We start from the raw sequence: 21306 nt of genomic DNA on the forward strand, positions 1-21306 counted from the left end.
TAAAAAAATATATATTAATGTCAGCGTCGGTCATGCCACATAGAACGATCACCATGTCAGTATTTTTGGATCAAAATTGGCCAAAAGGACATTGGAAATCGTGAAAGTTTTAAGACTAAATTGATATAAATAAAATAAACTCATGACTTTTTTGCTAATTTTCCCAACTAACTTCACTATAGCAAATCCAACATTCTTTCACGTGGGCAATACCTTCATAATCTAATGCCATCTTACGTGAAAACTAACAAAAGAAACAAGAACTAATCCTTAAAATCAATAGAATAGACCTTAACAGAAAACTGAAGAGTAACGGAATGAAAAAGACATATATGGTAGAACCGTAAGCATAGAATACGACCCTAATTGAAATGCATCCATTTGTCTCAAATGCATTCCACTTATTGAACAGGATTCTATGGTCAATCCGCAACCCCTGGATGCCAAAGGCGTCCTTCCATGCGATCGGAAATTGATTAGTTTTTCACATTGTCTACATAAATAAAACTTGTCGGATCCTTTCTCATGATATTATCAAAGGTTCACTGTACTTTTGTTTTCTTGGTCAAAAAGTCTATTTCATTCATTGTCGCAATGCATCGAAATATGATAGATGAGTCTTAGAACACAACATATTCCAAAGAGGCAAGGAGGATAACACAACCAATTAGGAGGGAGGGAGTTCCTACGATGGGCTTTGGCAACACAATAGCAAGCAGGTTGGCCTCGTGTGGGCAATAATTTACTTTCACTTCTTTCGTTTGGGCTAAGTACATCCAACAGTATTATTCAATCACATTTTGCAGGGCCCATGGGCTTCGGCTTTCTCCTCAACTGAAGTGCACAATGGATTACCTATCACATTCCATCTCCATGCCCTTGTCTCGAAGATTCCACAAATCAGTTCCGTCCTTCAAGTACAACAGTCCTTCTTCGACTGCTGTGGCTTCGATTTGGCTCGCAGAAGATGCACGCACTGTTTTTGCAAAAACCAGCGATAAACCGCCCGTTCACTGTACTTACAAAGTGCAATAATTAATATTTTTTTTTCGTTACATCAAGTACAATAAAGAGACTAGAATACATCCATTAGAGGTCCCCCTACCTCCTATCGCTACATAGCAGTGTTAAAAAGACAAATTCCTAACAAATTCAACAATCTCACATTTTGAAGAACATTGATGAAGCCCTACTTAGTGTGTGGGCTTGGCGGGCTACGAACCGGGCTGCCCCAGCCCAAAAGAGAGCAACATGATGCCCAGCCCGCGGAATTTGTTTGCCTAAGATTTCATTTTCAGCTAATTTCACTCCACTTTGAATGGCAATTGAGATCAACCGAACGGCTGATAATTAATCATTTTCAGTTTACTAAAGCTTTTCTCCAATTATGAAAAAAATAGAACTATATGTAAATCTCCGTGCTAATGTCTAAGTATCGTGAAATTTCAGGAGTTTCGAATTTAAGAAAAAGTTAAACTGCATAAGACATAAAATCTAGATTAAGTAAAGAAACAAAAAGTAAAAGTCAATCCGGACATAAGCGTGAAGAAAAACCGTTTTGGAGACAGAAACTAACCAGTTAAAACTAATTGTTGGACTTGAATATGGAAATAAATTAATCTGCTTTAAACATACCAAATGATTTCTGCTTTTAAATAAGTATATCTGAAAAGAGATTTCTCAAAAGTAACAAATGGTTTGAATGACCATTAACATATTCCAAAATCTTGGCTCGGTTATATCTTGAAAAATGGATGATTTTAAGTATATTTTACAAAAAATAATTGCATATATCGTTTGAAATAATTAATCAATAAAAATATTTTTATTATTGACGACAATTATGTCTAAACATTTTTGTGAGTGATGAAAATATTTTTCGTGCATTAATTTTTGTAAGTTATGCATGTAATTTTCTAAGATAATTTTTTTTCAAATCATTCATTTTTCATGAAACAAACGTAGTGTTAGAATCGCATCATGTGAGGGCTATGATGTGGACATGTGGATGATATGCGAATGCTAGGACATGTTATTTTGATCAATGGATGAATGCAGCAACAACCTGTTTTGATTATTGCATGGTATTTTACTGCATGAATTCGGAGTTGTCAATTTATCAATTATGAAGGCCACTCATTTTATGTGTGGGTCAACTTGGTTGACTTTACCAGAAAAAAAATATATCAAGTTGATAGTTCATATTTGACATCCGTATTTTTTTTATATATAATGATGAATAATAGGATAAAAAGTCGTTATCACCTTATAAATTGAAAAGACGATAAGTTTTTTATGGTGTCATGATGAATGATAGGACAAGACGTCGTTATTGCTTCATAAATTTTTTTTTTTTTTTTTTGGTCAATCTCTCTATTCCTACTCTACACTCACTTGCAGACTTAAATTGAAAAGACGGTAAATTTTCAAAATTTTGCCTTAGAAATTTATAAATAAATCGGGTAAATATAACCATCTATAACATAGTAACAATAATTTTCTTGCTGAGGAAGTGAGATAAGCTAAAAATATTTATATCAATTTACGAAAAATACTAATATTTAAACGAATAAAGTTATCCCGTTCCTCATCAATGACCTGTCACTATTACATCGAGTACTAAGAAATGAAATAGGCTTTGATCCACATCAATGACGTTGATAATCTATATACTTTTACCAAATTTTTTTAAAATTTATTATATTTATATCAATTTAGTGATAAATTTTTCACATTTTATTAATTGAATTCATTTAGCCAATTTTGGAATATGAACATTGACCATTTTACGTAGTATAAACATCGTTAACGTGAATATTTTTTAATAATATTTTGGATTTTTTTATTTTCTTCTCTTTATTTACTTTTTTTTTTTTTTTAGAGCATAGAGCCGACAAGGGTCGCGAACTCCCTCCCACTGGGCGAGGACGTTGTGGCGATTGGCAACTTTGGGCAAGGGCTGCAACACTCTTACCGCTTATTGGGCTAGGGCCACAAGCCCTCAATGTGGCCGATGAGGGTGTCACAACCCTCACCTAGGCTCTTATGTATATTTGGTGAGGGTCTCCATGTCCTCACTGTGGCCAATGAGGACCAGGGCGAAGGTTGTGACACCCTCGTTGACCAAGGGGGTTGCGGCCCTCGCCTAGATTTGGGCCGGGGCAAGGCACTGTAACCTTTGCCGGCCCCAACAATGCCCTCACATATGGCTAGTGATTATGTCAACTCTTAGATTGGAAAAAAAGTACAGAAAAAAAAAAAAAGAAAAAAAATATTTAAAAAATAAAGAATATATTAAAATATTATTAAAAAAAGTTTCATTTAGGGCTGCCAACTCTATAGGATGCCTGTCATTTACGTCTAGTGATTTATGATCAAAATTGACTAAATAAACTTAATTGACAAAACATTAAAAGAGTTGGTGGCACGAATAAAAAATTTATGATTTAATTAATAAAAATATAATAAGTTTAAGATTTTTTTTTAATAATTTCTCCTTTTTTTTAATTTTATTTTCTAATGTCATCCTTTTCCAAATAAGGTTATCCTATTGCACATCAATGACGTGTCACCGTCGAAGTCAAGGTTTGTGAAAAGCAAAAGCGACATCTTTTTATTATGAAAATTATTCAGATCTCCGTCAATGATTTTTCATGGTCAAACTGCTTTTCTAGAAAGAAAATACTCATTCAAATCCATTTCATTTTTTTGTCTCGCATAAAGTTATTCCATCTATCATCACATTATCAAGTTACTATTGAAATTGGGGTATTCTAAAATAGAAAATGTTTTCCAATGACTCATCATTTGTCAAGTGTAATGATTTTATTACTCATCAATTACGTCACTATCGAAAATTAGAGGAAAAGTGAAATATTCATTTAATGGAAAATATTTTCAATTATCCTCCCGAAGTGGGCTTGTTCTTATAAAGGACCCCATGAATTTGACTTAATATCTAAAGAACCCTAAATTTGACAAATGTGTATCGTTGTGCCCCCGATTCTAATTGCCGGTGGAAAAAATTGGCCGGCTGAGGCAGCGGGGAAGGGATGAAACTCAGCAGCGGCAACAACAACACCACTCAGGCAGATAGCCCGCCGCCTCCTTCGAGCTCGCCTCCTCGTAGCCGCTTTTTCCTCGTTTTACGTCCAGATTCCTCCGCATTTCCTCACCTGTGGCCAGTGATCTTTGCCGACTCTTACCTAAAAAAAAAAAAGTAAAGAAAAGAAAAAAAAAAGAACAAAAATTTATTAAAAAATTCAAAATATATCAAAATATTACTTAAAAAAATATTCATGTTGTGGTCGTTGACACTATATATAGCGATTTATGGATAAAATTGGTTGGATATGCTTAATTGGCAAAACATGAAAAGATTTATAGCTGAATTATCGCAATTAAAAAGTTCATGATTGAATTAGCACAAATACAATATATTTAGAATTTTTTTGATAATTTCTGCCACTGTATTCAATTTCATTTTCTAAAGTCATCCTTTTCAAATAAAGTTATTCTAGTGCACATCATTGACATGTCACCATTGAAGTCTTGAGTGTTATAAAATAGCGAAAGCGTTGTCTTTTTATTGTCAAAATTATTCAGATCCTCATCAGTGATATGTCATGGTCAAAGTGCTTTTCTATAAAATAAAATAAAAAATACTCCTTCAAATCTATTTCATTTTTTTTTTTTTTGTCTCGTGTAAAGTTATTCTATTCATCATTACGTTTGTTGGATCATTATTGAAATTGGATATTATAAGATGGAAAATGTTTTCCTAATGACTCATCTTTCGTCAAGCGTAATGATTTTATTAGTCATTAATCACGTGTCAAACTTCACCGGAAATGCTGGAAAATGAGTTGAGTGGAATCTGCAGGTTGTGATCTTTCTTTTAGAAAATTTATCAAAATAATCTTAAATTTATTACATTTATACTAATTAACTTCTGAAATTTTTAATTTGGACAATTTAATATCTAATTTTTGACGATTTACCAAAAGCAAAAATTCAGAAGTTTTAAAATAAATTTTAAAAATCACATTAGCACCGTCTTTGTCACGTAAGATGTCTAGAATTTGTGTCATCGATTTTTGATTAAAGTTGGTTGAATTGGCAAATTGTTAAAATATTTATGATTAAATTGACTAAATTTAAAAAGTTGAAGATGGAATTTGCACAAATATTATAAATTTAGGACTTTTTTTGGGTAATTTTCCTGCTTTTTTACGGCATCAAATATCTATTGGTTATTGGAAATTTCCAAATTGCTTTTTCTGGGTTCAAGCTTGGATTGTGAGATTTTGATTTGACGGATGAGAGCAACCATCTGAACGTGGAACGAGATATCTCTCTTTCTTGATTTTTCCAAGAGGGAAAAGTTCTGCAGTTTAAAGCAACAAAACATTGGGCGTCTTAAGTTGCTTCCCCCTCACGTGACCTTAAGTGGATGGCCTTATAAAATCCGACATGCCCTCACCTCAACACCATATGTAAGGGCAAACCTGATATGCTAAAGCTCTATAAAAAAAAAAAATAGCATAAATAGTATCCGAATTTTGACCAAATATGCAATATGGCTATTGAACTTTTAATTTGTTCGATGTGTTCCATGAATTTTAACCCAATATATAATATATTCCATGAACTTTGATATAATTTGCAATGTGTCTCAGAACTTATAATTCATTCAATGTAATTCTTGCACTTTTGATATATATTTTTTAACATTTTCATATTGTTCAAAAACGAAATTGAACATGTACCCCATTGAATAAATTAAATCATGGACCACATTATACAATAGACTAAAGTTCATGGATCACATTGAATAAATTAAAAATTTATGAATGTGGGCCAAACCCTATGAATTGTTTGTGTCATTATCCTAAAAAAAATGCCTTGACTCCTTTTTGTCCTTGCCAATTCTTATAATGACTAACATATTAAACGAGGATTATTATTGCTGAAATATACACATAAAATTTCGCCAGGTAACACTCAAGTAAAATGTAGTTGTGCTACAATCATAAGGACAAGTTGCTGTTGACTAAGGCAGGTGGTTTTATGGACTCTTTTCCTTCGCTATTTACTAGCTTCAACCAGTTACACATCATCTCCTTCTAACCCCCTCTCTCTTTTTGTACATTAATTCTTCTTATCGTGTTATCAAAATCTCTTCGTTATATTCCATTCCTGAATTTCATCAAACTCTTAATGTTTTTAAGAAAAAAATATTATTTTTTTATATTCACTATGGCGAGTTATTGCACACATGGCACGTGCGCATCAACAATACTATATCTAATGCAAATCATCTCACTTGACTGACAAAATATTCGGTATCGAATGAATTTGATTCATGACGGTTCAATTAAGTTCAACATCTTAACAATCTATATCTGCTAAGTGAATCTATAAAACATTAAATGACAAGCAAATTCATTTATTATTTTCTAAATTTTCTAATTTAATATGAATTTTCAATTCTATCGATTCCCATAACAACCTATATTTTAATATAAATTTGATGTATTCAGGACAAAGATGGGACCTTTTTGTAGTCTTAACGCTTAAGTCAACTAGACTCTGCATTTTATGACCCAAAAGACCAAACTCTGTAATTTATAATGGAAATGTGGATAAAATGGGCACATTAATTTTTGTTTATTTATGTTTAAATGTGATATATTTGTTAAGAAAAGCAATGTCTTCCTATATCTTATGAACTTACTATAAGTGTTTTTCTAATATGAGCTACATTAATTAATATTATAATTTACCATTTTATGAAATTTGTTTAAGATGAGGTAGAAAGTTTCTTAATTAATTTAATATGGGATTAGCTGGTGTGGATTGAGTTGAGCTTAGCCCATAATGAGAGGGTACAGTTAGAAACTCTATAAATAGTACTCAAGTCTCTCTTCTAACCATAATTCTCACAATTATCCTCATAAATGGGCGTTTACGTAGTACCAAATGGTGGAGAGCTATCTTATTGAACCAGTGATATAGAGGACAATGGAGGAGAATGACTTACATGTGGATCATCACTTTTCCACTTCCTCATCAAGATCGATCGATCCCAAAACAAGTGCATTAATATTTCTACTCGATTTATATGTGTTCTTGTTCTAGTTATAGAGATAATGGGATTGCATTTTTCTACGTCTAACATGTGGTATCAGAGCCTCTGTAGATTAGAACACAGACGTATAGTTTTTGCCCTCTTTCGTGATTTTTTGTTCTGCAAAAATCGATTTTTATTACATAAACAGAAAGATCTTGTCGAGACAAGCAAAACCACACGCCACCGAAGGAGGCCACATGCGGCAAGCACATCGAGCATGCACCCCACGGGCTTTCACGCTCCTTCACACGTGCTCACGCAGGGGCGCGACTTGCGCGTGCACTGCACGAGCTAGGGTTGACATCACCGTGACGTAAGTAGCCTAGCAACCCACAAGACCCAACTCGATCCAGTGACCCAACCCAGTAACCTGGCAACCCAACCCGAGATCCAACCTGTTGACTCGCTCGAACAGGGTTACCATTGACTAGACCCTCAATCGGTGGGACCATACGGTCGAACCAAGAACTGGTCAGATCAGATCACAAGGCTTTAATCTCACCCGTGCATGTGCTCCACGCACTGCGCACTTCGATGGCGCATGCGGGCACATGGAGCATTTGATCGGTGTGTGGTTGATGGCTACGTGCTCACACGGTGATGCTCTACCTTGTGGTATATTTATTTTACATGTTTGATGATTTTATGGAAGTGAAAATATATACATAATCCTAAATACGTATATTTTCAGTGTATTTTTGTGTATTGTCTTGTATTTTTTTTATGATTTTGGAAATATAGGTGCTGGTTTACAGGTATGTCATTACATACATATTGTGTAAAGTTTGATTTATTGATAATATATATAAAGTTCAACTTGTATTAATAAATAAAGTAATATAATTAGCATGATATGTGATTTTAGTGATAAATTGCTCATTTTACTAAAGTTAAAATCGTATGAATATGGTGTATGTGAGTAGTAAAGCTTATATTCTCGGTATGAGAGAATTTTAAGGATTCAATTGAGTTGCGACAGCCAAAGTAGCACACATGATTGGGTTTGACAAATATCGATCTCATATAATGATGGAATATCTCATGTTCTAATGCTTGGTTATACTCTCGAAAGAGGTGATTGTATCAGTTCATAACAGGGATACATGACAGTATGATGGATGAGTGACTGATCATAGTGGTTCATACACCCAAAGGCGATAAATTCACGAAGATTGGAATATATTCTCATGGCTACTGTCATGTCAGGAGAATACAATTCCATGTCATTTATTCTACCTAAAGGTGTTTATGTGATAATACATATAACTCTTTGGATGTGTACTTGTGCGTCTTCAAGTTACACAGTATTCACATGATACTAATTATATGCAATGCTTGTGTTTTTTTCCAGTTACATTTTCTGTAAACGGTAACTCTATTATTATTAAAGTTCTTGCTAGTTCAAATTTTAAGAGATGGATAGAAGATTTTTTGTTTAGTATGGAGACGGCAGATTTTCATATAGCTCTTACTAGTGATCAATCAACAGATCTTACTGTCGAAAGTATGGAAGCTCAAAAAGCACAAATTGTTGCTTGGGAAAAAAAGCAATCGAATTCAATTACTGTCCATGAAGTGTTCCATTCAGGAACACCGGAAAAGTGGTTTGCTTGCAAACTACATTGCTAAATAGATGATGGAAGCTTTGATGGCTAAAAATCATGTTTTGTTTAATACTAAGATAAAGACCCACTTGCAAACACTCTATAATATTAAGTATGACTAGGGATTATATTTTGAGAATGGTAGATTTGCATATAAAACTTCAGGCTCTCAATATTGGTATTCTTACTGCTTGCATTATGCATCAAACTTTAAATTCTCTTCCTATTAACTTTGGGATTATCAAGACTAATTATAGTTCTCAAAATAAGACATGATCAATTAATGACTTGATTACAAGGGTGGTGGCAGAGAAGAAAAATTGAATAAAGATAAAGGGCATATCGCCCTTTATGCTTCTAGTTTCGATAGTGATAAGGGTAAGAAGTTAAAAAAATTATACTCATAAGGAAAATTCTAAAGTTGCTAGTCCTTCCAATCATAAAGGAAATTCCAAAGCCGTTGGTTCTTCTAACAATTTGGGTCCTAAGAAAGAACCCTTCAAGAAGGATGGTGTTCTTTGTTACTTTTGTAGGGAAAGAGACACATAAAGAAACACTGCAATAAATATAAAGCTTGGTTATCCAAAAAAACCAAGAGTAAATCTAAAGGTAATGATTCTTTGGCATTTGTTTACCATATAGTGGTTCATAAACCAATGGACACCAAATCACAATGAATCAAAGCTCACTATGGGAAACAATATTAAAGTTGATGTTGAATTCGTGAGAGATATTATTTTGATTCTAGATTATGGTTTTAGGATGATGTTAAAAAACAATTTTTATGTACCTTCCTTTAGAGGGACCTTAGTTTCTGTGTCTTATTTGGACATGTGAGGATACTCTTTTAAAATAAAGAGCAATAGTATTTCTATGTTTTTTAATTCAAATAAGGTTGGGTGCTACAATTTGTCCAATGGATTGTATCGATTATGTTCATCTCCCAATGATATGTACGTCGCTTATTTAGCTATAAATGCTATTTCCAAAAGACCTCTACTTAAGGAACGGTCTTATGCATTGTGGCAGAAACACCTAGGTCAAATCTCTAAACAAAGAGTAGAAGGCTGATAAAGGCTGACATCCTGTTTACTTTTAAAAGTGATCTAGAGACTTGTATAGGCTGTTGTAGAGGTAAGATGACTAAGATAAAGAAGAAAACCGCAGTTCAAAGTTCTAATATGTTAGAAGTCATCCACACTGATATTAGTGGAGCATACACATTAACTTTGTGTAAAAATTATTATTTCATTATATTTATTGACGACTATTCCTGACATAGATACCTATACTTGATTAAAGAAAAGTTTGAGTCTCTTGACAAATTCAAGATTTTTCGTGTTGAAGTAGAGAAACAATTGGGAAAAGTCACATATTTGACTGTGGCAGTGAGTCTTTTGGGAGGCATGGTGATGCTGGATAACTTAAAGGGCCGTTTGCCAAATATTTAGAGGATTCTGGGATAGTAACTCAATTTATTATGCTTGGGAGTCCTGAACAAAATGGTGTGGCCGAAAGGCATAATCGCACTCTTTTGGATATGATGAGGAGTATGATTAGTAGAACAAATTTACCTAGATTTTTGTAGGGTGAAGCTTTGAAAATAACACTTTACATTCTAAATCGTGTTCTTACCATAATGGTTCCATTGACTCCTTTTAAATTGTGGATTAGACATAAACCCAGCTTGAATCATCTTAAAGTTTGTGAGTGTCTTGCAAAAGTGAAGTTATATAATCCAACATTTAGTAAGTTAGATTCTAAAACTACTCGGTATTACTTCATATCTTACCAAGATCATTCAAAGAGGTATAGATTTTATAACTTCAATGGAAGTACAAGAATTGTGGAATCGCAGACAACAAAATTTCTCGAATTTGATGTACTCAAAAAGGGTAACTCTTCACAAATTATTGAAGATGACAATATAGTGGGGATTACTAGATCCTTATCTCTTCCTGTGCAGACAATTATGGAGCCTCCTAACCACAAATTGAGCCTATTATGTGGCCTAAGATCTTGTGATTGAGGCAGTTCTTGATGAAGTTCTTCAAGCCCCTCAAGTTCAGAATGAGGTTGCAATAGCTCCACTTAGGAGATCGACTAGGGAAAGACATTACCACCAAATTACATAGTCTACCTAGGAGAGTATGATTATCATATCAGCTGCGTTGTTGATCCAGTGACTTATACAGATGATGTTTCTTGTCCTCAATTAGATTTAAGGCTAAATGCAATAAGAGACAAGATGCAATCCATGAAACACAATGGTGTTTGAGAGCTAATTGAATTGCTTGAAGGTTATAGGTCCATCGGCTGCAAATGAGTATACAAGACTAAAAGGGATTCCAAAGGAAAGATTAAGAAGTTTAAAGGTAGACTGGTAGCTAAGGGTTTCATTCAAAGAAAATGAATAGATTATGAAACAACATTTTCTCCAGTCTCTTCTAAAATCCTTTTAAACTGATTTTGACATTGATAGCTCATTTTCATATGGAGTTATACCAGATAGATGTTAAAACTGCTTTTCTAAATGGAGATCTTAATGAGAAGGTCTATATGGTACAACCTGAAGATTTTGCAGCAGATGATTCAGGTAAGCTTATATGTAAATTGAAAAAGTCTATTTATGACCTTAAGCAAGCTTCTAGATAATGGCATCTAAAGTTTAATAGTATTATCATTTCATTCATATTTATTAAAAATAAAGTAAATCAATATATATACCACAAGGTTAGTGAGAGAAATTAAAATTTTCTCATACTTTATATAGATGATATCTTACTTGCAAGTAGCGACATTAGATTACTGTATGAGATAAAGTGGATGTTATCGAAAATTTTTGACATGAAATACCTATTTGAAGCATCTTTAGTTCTTGGCATTAAGGTCCATAGGGATTACTCTCTCATTTATTGGATTTGTTTCAGAAGACATATATTAATTGTATTTTAGAAATTTTCAATATGGATCATTATAAGTCAGGAATTGTTCCCCGTTTATTAAGGGTGATAAATTGAGTTTCTCACAATCCCCTAGTTTAGATTTTGAGAAAGCCCAAGTAAAGGATGTACCTTATACTAGTGTACTTAGAGATATCATATATGCTTAAGTTTATACTAGACCAGATATCGCTTTTGCGACATGACTTTTAGGTAGATATTAGTCAAATCCAAGACACAATCACTAGGTTACTAACAAGAAGATTTAAGGTACTTAAAGAGGACAAGAAACTATATGCTGATTTATAGACATGTTCCAGACTTATAGCTAGTAAGGTATTCAAATGCCGACTTTGCTGCTTGTCAAGATGATACAAAGTCGACAATATGATACATATTTATGTTGCCAAGAGGTGCAGTATCGTGGAAGAGCAAGAAATAGAAATCTATACCATCTTCTACCATGCAAGTAGAGTTTTTAGCTATCACTCAAGTTATTTGGTGCCAAAATCTCATTATGGAGTTAACTATTTTTATTTTTGTGAAAAGACCCATATAGTTATATTGTGACAATAACTTTGCAGCGTAGGTCTCAGGGGATCTAAGTACACAACAATCAAGTTTTTTACCATAAATGAGTCGGTATAGAATGGTGATATTGCAGTAGATCATATTCTTACAGATAATATAGTTGTTGATATACTAACTAATGGCCTACACTCTTGTGTGTTTGAGTGACATGTCATTAGCATGAGCTTCAGAGCATCTTGGGATACTGTTATTTAGTAAGAGCTGTTTTTATTTTTTTTCTAATAAAGTTTACATATGTGTTTGTTACATTTAGTCACATTTTAATATGTATCAACTTTTGTGTTCAATAAAATATTTATGGATATATTGTTATTATCTTAATACATATTGATAAAAGTCCCAAGGTATTATATAAATCTTGAATGAATGTTAGGACCATTCGGTTATTAGCTTTGAGTATATATATTGTTACACATAAAAAAAATGTTAACTATAAAGATAATGCATATTTGGATTCATTGGAATTATAAAAACATTCTCTAGTGACACAGGTTTTTGTGATACTTAAGATAAGAGAATGGTAACTAACAAATGAGATTTCTCTATGAGAGGTGGTATTCATTAGCCATACTACCATATTAAATCTATATAAATAAAGTTAAGAATACTCATGACCATGGAAGGTTCTGTGTGGATACATGCAGTTACTGTCATAATTCAGTGTTTAAGACTTTATGGGATAAGATTAACTATTAAGAATTATCTCTAGACCAATATACATACATACGGTATAATTTCAATTAATATTAGCTCAAATGGGAGAATGTAAGAGTTTTCCTAATGCGTGATACATTAATTGATATTGTAATATATTGTTTTACAAAGTTTTTCTAAGATGAGATAAAATGCTTCTTAATTAGTCTAATATGGGGTTAGTTAATGTGCGTCGAGTTGAGCTTGACCCGTAATGAGATGATCTGGTTGGAAAATCTATAAATATTGCTTAAATTTTTCCTCTAACCCCCATTCTCACAATTATCCTCACAAATAGATGTTTACCTAGTGCTAAAGAGTGAGGAGGCCGTCTCATTGATTCGGTGATACGAGTAATAAAAGATAAGGACTTGCGCGCGATCATCATTTTTTCGCTTCCGTATCAAGATCGATAGATCCTAAAATAAGTGCGTTAATCTTTCTACTCGATTATATGTGTTCTTGTTCTAACTGTGAAGATCATAAGAAGACGTTTTTCCGCATCTAACACTTAAGATATACTTAAACAACGATAGTACTTAAAATTAAGATACCTTTACTTTTGATCATGAATGAATGACTTTAACTCAAGTTTCTATTTTTTTTTTTAATATATCTTACTTTACTTGCGTTTTTCTATGTTGAGAAACAACTAATTTCATGTATTTTATTAGAATCTTATGATTTTGATTCAATTTTTTTCTTCCCAATTCATATAATAGAAATTTTGTTTTATGATTCATATACATTGTAGTTTTGACATCTACCGAAAAGTATACTCATAATTTATAATCAACTATATCTTAAAAATCACAATAATAAAAGTAGCCAAGATAATTAGAGTGTATTCCTATAATTGAATCGTACATTCCTATTTACATCTCCCTCATCTTATGACTAGTTAAACTTTAAAGAATTGAGATCCTAAAAAATGCTTCTCGTGATTTACGCGCTCCCCTAAACACATCTTTTGGTGCCCAACGCTAGGAATGCATTTGCATGTTTGTTTGGAGATTTTAAAAGAAAATATTTTTTTTGCTTTCCGGTCAAATTCATAATATTATGTAAAAATTCAAAAAATCATGGAAATTTTAACGGGAATTTACATATCAACATTATATATCATGTAAATATTTAGACATTTTAGGTTAGAAAAATTCAAAGTATTGATACTTGAAAAAAATTTAAAAGTTAAAAAAGTGAAAGTTGTTTAAGACATTAGAATATGAAAGACTACACTTTTAAGCATATTTCACCCAGTTTTTCTTTTTACTTTTCTACTATAGCCTTTTCATTTCTTTTTCTGTTATGCTGTTTGCATGTTGATGCTCGTAATTGTATAATTTTGTTGTCGATTTATCATATGTACAAGTGTAATCATGGTGACTACTCATTTTATGTGTGGGTCAACTTAGTTGACTTTATCGGAAAAAATATTAACAATGTTTTTAGTAAGATTTTTGTCCCGAAAATAATTTTTGTCTAGATATAGTATTTTCAATTTCTATTTCAGGAACAACAAGGTAATTTTTTTTTTTTCTTTTTTTTTTTTTTTTTAGATCTATTTTATGGTCATTGTTTTTTATCACGAGGAGTAGAAAAAATAGTTGACTTTACCAAATGGATTCATGTTTTTTTTTCTGTTCCGAAAAACAAAAGAATAAAAAAATAGAAAAACCGTAATTACCAAACAACCTCTAAGTTGGTTGAACATAGAAAAACAGTAGCTATCAAACAACCTCTAAGTTGGTTGTTCATATTTGACATCCATATATATATTTAATGATGTAATGATGAATAATAAGATAAAAGGTCGTTATCACCTTATAAATTGACAAGACCGCAAATTCTTTTCTTTTGCTATGATAAATAATAGGTTAAAAGGTCGTTATCAGTTATTAGATTAAAAAGAAGGTAACTTTTCAAAAATTTCCCTTAGAAATTTAAAAATAAATCGGATAAGTGTAACCATCTATAATATCATAACAATATATTTCTTGATCAGGAGATAAAATAAGCTAAAATTTTAATAACAATTTACGAAAAATACAATAATTTTAATGGACAAAGTCATCGCGTTCCTCATTAATGACATTGAGAACTAAGAAAAAGGTTTTCATCCTCATCAATGACTCCGATAGTCAATATATTTTTTTATAGGAAGATATTTATTCTATTCGGGAAATCTATTGAGTTACTGCAAATCTAATTTTAATTTTTTTCATATTTTGTCAACTGATTTTTTTTTTTTTTTTTTGTAAAGATTTTGTCAACTGAATTTATCTAGCTAATTTTAGCTGAAAATTGGTACGTGAACGTCAACCGTTTCATGTGATATAATCGAGACTCACGTGAATATTTTTGTAATAAACTTTTAATTTTTTATTTTCTTCTCTGTACTTTTTTTTTTTTTTTCCTTTTAGGGCTAATGGCTGTCGAGGGTCACTAACTCACCACTATTGGGTGGGGTGTTGCAGCACTTAGCGGCTCTAGGCAAGGGCTACACGCCTTCACTAGCCACCTTTGGGTGAGTGGTCGCAAGTCCTCACTGTGGCTGGTGAGGGCATCATGACCCTCACCTAGGCCCTCATCCAAATTTGGTGAGGGCCACGATGCCCTTACCACGGCTGATGAAGCCCTTGTCGGCCAAAGTGAGGCACATGGCCCCATGTCTAGATCTGGCTTAGGCTAGGTGCTATGGCCCTTATTGGCCCCAATGATGCTTTTGCTTATGGCTAGCAACCTTTGCTGGCTCTTAAAACCCCCTCCCCCATCGAGACTCACGTGAATATTTTTGTAATAAACTTTTAATTTTTTTATTTTCTTCTTTGTACTTTTTTTTTTTTTTTTCCTTTTAGGGCTAATGGTGTCGAGGGTCACTAACTCACCACTATTGGGTGGGGGTGTTGCAGCACTTAGTGGCTCTAGGCAAGGACTACAACGCCTTCACTAGCCACTAGGTGAGTGGTCGCAAGTCCTCACTGTGGCTGGTGAGGGCATCATGACCCTCACCTAGGCCCTCATCCAAATTTGGTGAGGGCCACGATGCCCTTACCACGGCTGATGAAGCCCTTGTCGGCCAAAGTGAGGCACATGGCCCCATGTCTAGATCTGTCCTAGGCTAGGTGCTATGGCCCTTATTGGCCCCAATGATGCTTTTGCTTATGGCCAGCGACCTTTGCTGGCTCTTAAAACCCCCTCCCCCTCCACCCCCCACCCACCCACCCCAAAAAAATGTAAAAAGAACAAAAAAGAAAGAAAGATTATAAAAAAATCAAAATATTATTAAAAATGTTCATGTTAGGGTTCCAACTTTTAGACAAAATTGGTTGAATTGACTTAATTGATAAAATATGAAAATATTTATAACTAAATTGATACAATTAAAAAGTTTAGATTGAATCGGTATGAGTATAATATATTTAGGATTTTTTAGGGTAATTTCCTCTTTTATTCAATTTCATTTTCTAATGTCACCCTTTTCCAAATAAAGTTATTCTAATGAGCATCAATGACGTGTTACGTCAATGTCACGAGCATTACAAAATAGCAAAATCGTCATCTTTTATTGTCAAAATTATTCAGATCCTCACCAATGATATTCATGGTCAAAGTGCTTTTCTATAACGAAAATTCTCATTTAAATCAATGTCATTTTTTTGTCTCATATAAAATTATTTCATTCATCATCACGATTGTCGAGTCGCCATTGAAATTGGGCATCAAAAGATGGAAAATGTTTTCCTAATGACTCATCTTTTGTCCATAGTAATGATTTCATTACTCATCAATCACGTGTCGCTGTCAAAAATTAGACCAAAAGCAAAATATTCACAAGGCCAATTCCTCTCCCACCTCCTCAACCTTCGCTGGCCTCGCTATCTCGCTCTGTTCTCTCTCATCTCTCCTCTACAGCGAACGAACTGATGGCGACTAGGGAAGTTTATCATATTTATGCTAATTCAATTCTAAATATTTTAATTTAGTCAATTTAATTCTAAATTTTTTAATGATTTACTAATTTAATTCCTTCATCCAATTGTGACCGAAAATCACTAACATAAGTATCTTGACAGTGCTACGTAAAATGGACAATATTGATTTGGACAATTTTTCGTAACTTTTTTATTCAATTCTATTTTTTTTTTCTTTTTATTTCTGTTTTCTGCCTAGTTCTACCCTACTTTTTTTTTGCTTGTTGTTGAGAAATCGCTCTACTGCCTACCCATTTCCCTAGGTATGGAAGATAGGAAAAGTGGCTTCAGGTTCCAATAAGCTCAAAAAGCATAAAAGTGAGGCCACAAGCGAGGGCAGCAACTCTCATAGGTTTAAAGAGAAGATTTTTTTTTTTAAAAAAAGGAAGCAATATAAGAAAAAAAAAATTAAATTTTTTAATAAATTATCTATGTAAGTGCCACCCATGTTACGTATAATGGCCAACGTCTATATCAATAATTCTCAATTAAAATTGACATGAAAAACTAAATTGATAAATTATTAAGAGGATATGACTAAATTAACTAAAATGAAAGATTTAAAATTAGGAAATAACAAATATAATAAATCTATATATCTTTTTGGGTAACTTCCCGCTTTAAGTGCTGACAATTATGGATTAGTTTTGGAAAGTTTCCAAGTTGCTTTTTCTGGGTTCGAACTTGTACTGTGAGATTTTGATTTGATGGACGATGAGCAACCGTCTGAACGTCGGGATCTCTCTCTCTCTCTCCCCGTGGATTTTGCCAAGAGGGGAAAGTTCGGCAGTTTAAAGCAACTGAACTGCCCCCAGGAAAATAGGGAGAAATGGAAGTCCGACGAAACGTCGGTATCGATGAAGCCGCCACTTCAACCGTAAGCCAACTCAATGATTTGCTTTAATGACTCCGGAGAGCCCCGCCGCGGTTGGCGGCTGAAAAACGTTGGAGGGATGTCGGGCCGTCGCTGGTCCTTGGCGTGCATCATTGCTGCTGTCGTTGTCTGACCTCTATCACTTTTTGCTTGTTTGATCTCAAGTTCAGTTGTAATTATAGTTTTCTCTTATGATCTATAAAAATAATATAAATAATTTATAAATTTTGACTCAATATATAATATCTTCTTTTGAACTTTTAATTTATTTAATGCGGTTCATGAATTTTGGTCTAACATGTAATATTGTCATTTAAATATGAATTATTTAATATAATCTTTAAACTTTGATACATGTTCAATCTAATCTCTAAATCATAACTCTAAATTTGAATTAATGAAATTCAGATATTCAATAGTTTCATATAATCAATGAATTAAATTGAACAATGACTGCATTTTACACATTGGACTAAAATTTAATGATCATATTGAACGGATTAGAAGTTCAAATAAGACATTGTACATTTAGTCAAAATTTATGGATCATTTATGTAATTATTTCATATGATTTTCTTGACAAAAATGCCCTTGAGATTAACACATGAGATACACGTATGTGCCGACCGATCATTTTTTTCATTAACGGATCAAGAGGATAGATTGACACGCATGAAACAAATTTAGGGTTCATTTGAGACAAACTCAAATTTAAGAGCGCATGGCGAGAACCAAACTTCTTCAAGGGGTTTTTGGGTATTTTCCCGAAGAAAGTTATTCCATCGTTTTAGTTATGACTTTGTCACTAGTAGAAATTCTTTTATAATGTAAAAGGAAAAAGATAGTTATTCCATTATATTTCATTTTCCACTCAGGAAAATGTAACTTTATTCCCCATTGGCAACGACATGTCATTGTCGAATTAAATTATATAATTCGGCATAATGATCTTATTCCATTCTATTCCATTTCATTCCATTTTATTTTCCAGAGGCATTCGTAGCTGCGCCCACCTACTCCTATAGAAAATAATTTAATAATGACTAAGATTGCCGTCATATCCAGCAAGCACCATGTCCGACCAAAATTCAAATTCAAAATAAAGGCAACTCTCCAACCTTAAAAATTTGACAAACAATAAAAATAAAAAAAGAAACCATAGGGGAGGGGGCAAATCCGTCAAATTGCATGAACATTAATCCTCATTTCCTCAAAGTAACGGAGCCAGCAAACCTGTCCAAAAAATTCATCCCCCCCTCCCTCCCTCCCTCCCTCCTCGGAATCCGCCATTGATCTAAGCTCCAATCCTTACTTCTCCCTCTCTTTCCGTAACGGACAAGCGAAATCCACTCCCGACTGCATCGAAATTCCGTCCTAAGATTGTGTCTGCAATCGCCTCACTCCCTCTCTCTCCGAAATGGGTTCTCTGGTCCCGTTCCAAGACCTCAACCTGCTGCCGGACCCGCCCACCGCCACCGCCGCCGCCGCCGCCGCCGCCCACCCCCACCGTCACTCCCAAGATCGAGCCCAAGCTCGAACCCTCGACGAACCGCCCCAGACCCACGTGCAGCGGCCCCCCGCTGCAGACCCACGAGCTTCCCAACCCCCCGCCCCTGAATTCTTCCTCAGCTCCCCGAACGCCCCGCAGACCCCTCCCGGACAGCAGCGGCGGCGGCGGCGACCAGCTCTTCTCCGAGTTCCACCGCGTGTCCGAGCTGTTCCGCAGCGCGTTCGCCAGGCGGTACGGCCGCGGGGGCGGCGACGTCGACGTGCTGGATCCCAAGACGCGGGCCATTGTCCCGGTGAAGAGCGAGGAGGCGCAGGTCTCTCCGTTCGCGGCCTCGCCGAGCAGCGGCGGCCGGCGACAGCAGCTGCAGCCGCGGTCGTCGGAGCTCGTGAGGGTCGCCGATCTCAGCGACGAGGACAAGAGGTACTTTCGCGAGGAGGTGCGCCAGGCCCGCCTGATTTACGATAGCCTGCGTGTTTTTTATATGTCGCATGAGGAGGGTGTCGATGGTAGGATGAGGAGGGGTGATTTGGCGGCCGCTTCCATGATGAGAGGGAAGGGATTGTGGGTGAATCGCGACAAGAGAATCGTGGGACCTTTACCTGGTGTAGAGATAGGCGATGTCTTCTTCTATAGGATGGAGTTGTGTGTTGTTGGTCTGCATGGTCAACCGCAAGCTGGCATTGATTATTTAACTGCTAGCCAGAGCTCAAATGGCGAGCCGATTGCGACCAGTGTTATTGTGTCTGGAGGGTATGAAGACGATGAGGATGCAGGGGATGTGATTATATATAGTGGTCATGGAGGGCAGGATAAGCTAAATAGGCAGTGTAACCACCAGAAGTTGGAAGGTGGTAATTTGGCTATGGAAAGGAGCATGCACTATGGAATCGAAGTTCGGGTTATAAGGGGGATAAGATACGGGGCGGTGCGACACCCAAGATATATGTGTATGATGGGTTGTATAGGATTCTTGATCATTGGTTTGATATCGGGAGGTCTGGTTTTGGGGTATACAAGTATAAGTTGATGAGAATTGAAGGGCAACCAGAAATGGGTAGTGCTATCATGAGGTTTGCTCAGACCCTTAGGACAAGGCCTTTAACAGTTAGGCCCAGGGGATATCTCAGTCTTGACATTTCAGCGAGGAAGGAATGTGCGCCCGTTTTTCTGTATAATGACATTGATTCTGACAGCACTCCCCTGAATTATGAGTACTTAGCCAGGACTGTATTTCCTCCGTATTTGGTGCTTCAAAATGCTAATGGCAGCGGGTGTGAATGTGTTCTGAGCTGTGGAAGTAATTGCTTTTGTGCTTCGAGAAATGGGGGTGAGTTTGCCTATGATCACAATGGGTTACTTACGAGGGGAAAGCCAGTTATTTTTGAATGTGGGCCATTTTGTAAGTGTCCTCCAACCTGCCGTAATCGTGTGACGCAGAAAGGTTTAAGTAGTAAGTTGGAGATATTTAGATCGAAGGAGACCAATTGGGGTGTTAGGACCTTAGAGCTGATACAAGCTGGTGCTTTTATCTGTGAATATGCAGGAGTTGTACTCACGAGAGACCAAGCCCAGATTTTCAGCATGAGTGGCGATCCATTGGTCTACCCGAGCAGGTTTACTGCTAAATGGACCAAGTGGGGAGATTTGTCCAAAGTGTATCCGGATTTTGCATGCCCTGCTTATCCATCAATTCCTCCTTTGGATTTTGCTATGGATGTCTCAAAAATGAGGAATGTTGCTTGTTATATTAGCCATAGTTCAACTCCTAATGTAATGGTGCAGTATGTATTGTATGATCACAATAATGTTTCATTTCCTCACGTAATGTTGTTTGCATTGGAGAATATTCCTCCTCTGAGGGAGCTCAGCCTTGACTATGGTGCTGCGGATGAATGGACTGGGAAGCCTCCTCTTCTCTGTAACTGAACTGTCTTGGGAAGTTGGACAGACTGAATTGAGGATGGTGCCCATTTCCTATATCTAAAT

At 35.1% G+C, this 21306-nt stretch overlaps 1 protein-coding gene across 1 annotated transcript; it reads left to right on the forward strand.

The window, feature by feature from the left end:
- Nucleotides 1–11269: 11269 nt before the first annotated feature.
- On the forward strand, nt 11270–21302 carry LOC120287219 (histone-lysine N-methyltransferase family member SUVH9-like). Its single transcript, XM_039299947.1, is given in 3 exon segments — nt 11270–11332; nt 19151–20246; nt 20249–21302. Coding segments are annotated over 3 exon segments (2157 nt in total). The 3' UTR covers nt 21247–21302.
- Nucleotides 21303–21306: the final 4 nt, after the last annotated feature.

The sequence above is a fragment of the Eucalyptus grandis genome, chromosome 8, assembly GCF_016545825.1.
Source record: "Eucalyptus grandis isolate ANBG69807.140 chromosome 8, ASM1654582v1, whole genome shotgun sequence".
NCBI lineage: Eukaryota > Viridiplantae > Streptophyta > Magnoliopsida > Myrtales > Myrtaceae > Eucalyptus > Eucalyptus grandis.